General features: G+C 51.0%; 1 protein-coding gene across 1 annotated transcript; it reads right to left on the bottom strand.

Annotated features, from left to right (window-relative positions):
- Nucleotides 1–382: 382 nt before the first annotated feature.
- Nucleotides 383–2,090, bottom strand: BGZ61DRAFT_542150 (uncharacterized protein; the record flags this gene model as incomplete). Its single annotated transcript, XM_046255143.1, has 3 exons — nt 383–717; nt 1,804–1,814; nt 1,858–2,090. The coding sequence occupies 3 exons, from the start codon at nt 2,088–2,090 to the stop codon at nt 383–385; spliced, it is 579 nt and encodes a 192-aa protein (XP_046093429.1).
- Nucleotides 2,091–6,289: the final 4,199 nt, after the last annotated feature.

Below are 6,289 nucleotides of genomic sequence, written 5' to 3'. Positions count from 1 at the left end.
CCGCCGGGCGAGAGAGCCAACTCCCTGGGACACACAGACATACACCCGCACATACCCACACTCTCCCAAATCGCTCCAGGTTCTCGCGGCTCCAGAAATCCTGGGGCCCCATAGGTTGCGTCATGCGGTCCTCCTCTAAGCGCCCAACAAGTCCTGGGGCTGTTGGTTGACCGCCCAAAAATGGACAACTGTGGCAAAACAAAAAAGAAACGTCACACAAAGGTCCCGTCAATTCGGTCAACCTCGAGATGGGTAGCGACCGGGAATCCCATATCCTGCCGTCCTAGGTTCCTCTCCCGGACCGCCTTCGCGGCCAGAGTCTCCTCATCGAGTCTATCAGTCATGGCCATGCCGCCCGTGACAAACTAGAGCAGTCCGTAAATCAGGCCGTAATCATGCGGAGCCCGTACCGCAGGTCCGGCTGGCTGAGGACCCGGTCAACCTCGGCGGTGTTAAAGACGTGCTCAAAGATGTACCGGTCGGTCGGGACGGCCCCATGGCCCCGGGATGACGCCGAGGAGCTCGAAGACCCTGCCCGGGACTTTCCCTTGGAGCCACTCGCTTTCTTGGCGATTTCATCCAGGATACAGCGGGTCGTGCTCTGGTGAAGGTCCTCAAAAACGAAGACCACGCAGGCGAACTGCCCACGCAGGTCGGGGTCGAACAAGAATCGCCAGTGCTGCGGGATACCAGAAAGTGGACGACGTGCTGGAGACTCTGAAGAGAGGCAGTATATTCTCTGACATCATGCAAGAGCGCCGGCGGCGCCAGTTGTTGAAGTACGACATCGTTTCTGTCTGGGGAGGGCAGAACAGTGTAAGTGAGCGCGAACCCTGTCTCGTGTCTGTATTAATCCGACCTTAATATCCCTCGGGAAAGCGCGCGGCCGGGAATGTCTGTCAGGTATGTCGTTGACCACTAACTGCTTAGAGAATAGGAGATTGTTCCGATTCCTCCGCCTGTCTCTTGGCCTCGCATGCTCGTGCGAGCTCGTGCTGTGACGCTAGTCGGGATGGGCGGTTGACCTCTGGCGTCCTCTCCCTTACCGCCACCACATTCTCGAGAAGCTCGACCGCTTCCTTTACCTGTCTATAGCCTTGTATGCTCCTGCTAGACGACTCATCCTTGAAGCTCTATTATTCCGCTCACTCGAAGTCTGCCTCGCTTGCGCGTAGAACCAGGGTTAAACTTACAGCTTATATATTCCCGTGTTAGGGGAGTTAGTTTTGAGGCCTCGAAGCCTTGTTGATCTTGGGCTTACATGAGTCTATTCACCCGAAATGTGCCTCGCCTCTACGGACAACCTTGGCTCCTTTACTACCCGCCGGCATCTTCGTCGCTCGCTCACCGGCCCCTGTACTTCATCAATCCATCTCTGGTGTCTCCCTCGCCAATGAGGAGGGTCCGTGAGACGCTCCTTCAATCGTAATTCACACCCCAGATGATTCGCCCTCTCCTCCCCGCCAGGCCGAGGAGGTTTTAGAAAGAAGTGGGCTGTGTAGAGATGGAGATGAACATTTGGACGGAGATGGGGAGGGTCCAAGTGGGAGCAGGTATATAAGTAGTCTACCTGAGCTGGAGGGCGATTGATGCACATTGCCTCTTGCGTCAGTGGCTGGAGACAGCAAATTCTGCCCCTCAACAGCCTAGAGCTCTGTAATACAAGAATGCGCCAGCCCTGCCGTCGCTGTGTTACTCCCAACATCGGCAGGCCTTCTAGCACTTTCCAATATGTCGTCAGGTCTGGAATGGACGTCTAATCCATGCCTCGGTTGTGGCACCCAGACAGAGGGAGCAACTTACTGCTCTGATTCCTGTCGGCTGTCAGAATACGAGAAGACGCCAGCGTCGATTCACAGTTCGAGCTCGCCTTCGACGCGTATAACACAGTCTTCCTCGACATCGCCAGCCCAAGACGCCAGGGCCTCGGCCAAGGCAGAGAAGGAATTAAGAGCGTACAATATGTCATTGGACCAGTCGAAGATAAAGAGGAGAGTATCGCGTTGAAGCCGAAATATCTCCACTCTATTCGCGGGGCGGGAACAGGTGCCCACAATATCATCGACACTCACACCACCAGATATCAACATCTCTCCAGGGATGTCCAAGCATTAATAGCCCGCGGGCGTTGAAGCATTCCTATTTAAAAGAGAGGCAGGGAGCAAGCGAGAATATCGGATAAGAGAAACAACAGCGTTCGAACGGCACGACCTGGGTGGCCGGGGATGAGGATGGTGAGACGAGACTGGCAAGCACTCTGTACCGGCTTTTTGGCAGGAAAGGGCAAGAGAATCAGGCTACAGGGTTGAGCTTCTAAAAAAGCACGATTCTGAATTTCCCACTCCCGACAACTCCCTTTATGGATCGAGCGGGTTGTGTATCATTGTCTTTGTCTGCCAGGCGGCGATGGGAGTCCTGACCCAATGCCACCTCCAACTTTAGCTGGAGTCAGCAGAATGAGCCACAAGCTATTCACTAGTCCGCTGAAAATGAATTGAAGTTTTGTGTCGTCATCTAATCATCTGACTAGTTTCTTTCCGGGGATAGTTCCATGCACCCTTATGGCATGGGCATATAGATGTTAGCCACGGACGGGGTAGCATAACTCAACCTTAAGCAGCAGGGTGGCGGAGCTTGCCGGTATCGCGAACTTTGGGCCAGGGCATGGGAGAGTGCACACGCGTCGCGTGACTTATGGTATGGTGTATACCTGGGAAGTTCCGCAGTATACCTGTTCGAACCCATGACCTAGTGGATCAGCAGTACCGCATTTTTAGACGCCACACACGGCATCATCTCGGGACGCCTCGTCAGAGATAGACATCTGCTGTAGAGGAGCCTTCTATGCTTCTTTGCATCTATTCCCTGAAGTTCCACCTTCAGTGGTCGATCTGCGATTCAAACCCATCGATCGTGCTCCAGAAGCTTGACGACGACGGTCGCGATCCGCATAAGCAAAGTTCGATTCGTATCGCTACAGGCTACTATCCGCTAAATCTACTGCAGCTTTAGTAGTGATAGACCTATATTATATCCAGCTAGTGGGCTTAGTGCGTTATAATATAGCTTGTACGCTGGCAAAGACGCTAGGATCAGCCACAAACAGGAATTACGGTCACAAGCGAAGGCACATACCAAAATCCTTAGGTACCTTTCCCATCTTTGTTTATCTTTCATTTTCCCCTTATTCTGACCACCTCAACAGCGAAAAATGCCAGAAAAAACAGACATTGCGACTCGGGTTCTTGTTGTCATCCTGAAGAGCCCGTCAGGTGGAAAAACAACAGCCGAAATCACAGAAATAACTGGTCTTTTGATACGTACGATCAATAGCATATATGCCCAAGCTGTGAACGGCCTCTAGTAACTGTATTCCAGCTATCTAGTCTAGGATGCTATTTACATCAAAGATGAAGAAGAAAGAAGTTCCTAAGTGCCTCTGAGCTGTGGACTGATTTCTCATCCCTGGCCCATGACACGAGCTATTAAACGCGGTTTCGATCCAAACCACCATCCGTTGACCCTCCGTGACGAATTCCTTCACGATTTCGACCGCCCTAGGTGTCCCAAGAAGCAGACAGACGAGGCACGAATAGAGATCATCGCCAAGGTGCGCCGCAATCGATTTGGCAGAGAAAAAACGTGTGCTGATATTGCGGGTGAACTCAGCAGCAATAGAGTTGAGATTTCAGCAGTCACTGTATAGCGAATACTCAGAAAAGCTGGATTCCGAAAGACAAAGCCGACGAGGGAGCCTGGGTTGACGAAGAAGATGAGGAAGGAACGACTGGACTGGTGTCTTCAACATCGCCACTGGACTCTTGAGGACTGGAAGAATGTCATTTGGTCTGATGAGACTTCTGTCATCCTGCTTCATTGGCGTGGAAGTTATCGCGTATGGAGGAAGTCTGATGAAGCCCTTGTTCGAAGTTGTATCTGGGAACGATGAAAAGGCGCATCTAAGTTCATGTTCTGGGGCTGTTTTTCCTATTACAAGAAAGGCCCTTGTCACTGCTAGAGTCCGGAGATGTCACAGGTTGAAGACCTAGTATTAGGAACCAGGCTGTGCCTGGTTCAGGCAGCTAGTGGTAGGGCAGATAGGTACAGCTAGATGACTCAATGGGCGATTGAGTCATTACTTTCCCTTTTGCCGTAACTGGGAACCGCATGCATATGCGGGTCGGTCGAAGCGCTAGCTACCGCTTAAGCCCCGCTGTTACATATATCGGGATATCGGATTCCGGATGTATCATGCTATTGAAGCTTTCTTCCTTCATCATAGGCGTCCATCGCCACCTGCCTCGTCATCGGCCTCGTCACCGATTTCATGATAGTCCTAGCTTTTCCTTGATTTTATCAATAGCTAGCTGAAGCCAAAGACTCCGGACCATCCGGAGCCTCTCGGCCGTCCGAGGTCATCCGAGGTCATCTTCATCTATAAGACTGACCTAGCAGACCTCTATTAGATAGGAAGAATAGCAAGAGCTTCTCACACATATGATCTCATCCATCTGCTAGATGCAACACCCGCTAAGGCCAACCCGTCACAGGAGACTACAGCAGAGACGAAAGCTATGGAGGAAGTTATCACAAAAATGAATGAGGAACTTGAGCCTATTATGCGGGAAGAGTGGGAACTTTCAAATGGTCTGAGACGACTTCATCTTCGTCAACTATCCGGCCTGAAGCCCAGTTGGCGATGGAACAAGCAGTCTGGAAAGCTGACGAGAGGCTCCAAAGGCGGTATTGACTGGTATCGCTATCAGACGTTGATTTTGATCCCGAAGATGTTTCCTTTTGCTTTGGAATATGCCAAGGACCGGCCGGGCACGATCGTTCAAGAAGATAAGGCCCCGGCACATAACCACTACATACAGCAACAGTGCTATGATCTGAATGGCGTCAACTGGCTACTTTGGTGCCCGAATTCACTAGACCTTAATGCTATTGAGCCGGCTTGGCCATGGATGAAGAAACGGACTACAAGGAAAGGTGCCCCAAAGTCACGTCAGGAAGCAGTCAGGGCTTAGAAAGTTGCTTAGGAGGAATTGCTGCAGGAAGCCATTCATGTCGGAAAGCTAGCATGACACTTAGTTGACTTAGCCCGAAATCACTCGTGTATTGTCTGTCTTCTTGACTAGGCTATCTCTGCGTTGGTCAGGGGTTATAGGCTTCCCTGACCGCCTTCCTATTCAGGCAGGGCCCGGCAAAGGCTAGGCGAGCCCTCGGCCGGACCCTGGGTGGTCACCACGTGACCACCCGATCAGATGCTCTGTACATGATCCAATCTAACAATTCAGGCTTGGATCGAATGCATCCCTGGTCACATAGAGAAAATCATTGAATTGGAAGGTGGAAATGAGTATAAGGAAGGTCGGACGGATCGGTAGGTACATCAGGGAATAGCCCAATACATTATCCCTGCCAATTTGCTTTTTCTCGCTCCTCTAGTATTCGTAGCATGGGCAAAGACTTTTGAAATGGTCCTCCATACACGGACGAAAAACATGTAATTGAACGCATTTTTGAGAGGACCTCACTGCGTGCACAGGCCAGATTTGATGTATTTGATCAAATTACACAGTACGGAGGACCATTTCAAAAGTCTTTGCCCGCGCTACGGACACCACACCCCTTAATCCTTGTTAAGTACCTGACGGTACATTAGACATTATGTAACTGCAGGTAATCATCCGCTAAACGCACTACAGCTTTAGTGGTGTTAGAGCCATGTCATGCACAGCCAGTGGACTAAGTGCGCCATAATATAGGGCTTCTTATGGCGCTAACACTCGTACAATGTACTCAATGTTCTTCTAACAAGAAAAAGCAATATGTGGCTTGTACGCGAGCAAAGACTTTTGAAATGGTCCTCCTCCTCCGTAGTAGTAGTAAGGGTGGAGGCGTAGTGCCTGGTAGCCTTAGGCACCGAAAGCATTAATCTCTGGAGTGGTGCTAACCCGATCAGGAAAGCGTCACGCTCTCACCACAAACTCGCTGTATCGCACTAATCCATAACAGGAAGGCGTCACGCTTGCCCGTGCTCTCCCACAATCGCCGTCGAGGTCGTTGAATTTGACGGTGAATTACAACATGACGAAGAGTCTGGGGACAATAAAAGCTATTGCCCTGTGTTCTCTAAATAACCAGATACCTAGGGAACTTACGAAAGACCACGAACTCTCGTTGTGTCCTCGAAAACCTAAATCTTTTTTAGCCCCAGGATTCTCAAAGATGCTGTGGCGGGTGGGCGCCAAGCCATTCCTCCATCCGTGATGTGTGGTTCTGG

Source organism: Ilyonectria robusta (assembly GCF_021365365.1).
Source record: "Ilyonectria robusta strain PMI_751 chromosome Unknown BGZ61scaffold_95, whole genome shotgun sequence".
Lineage (NCBI taxonomy): Eukaryota > Fungi > Ascomycota > Sordariomycetes > Hypocreales > Nectriaceae > Ilyonectria > Ilyonectria robusta.
This window is presented reverse-complemented; position numbering and strand designations above follow the sequence as displayed.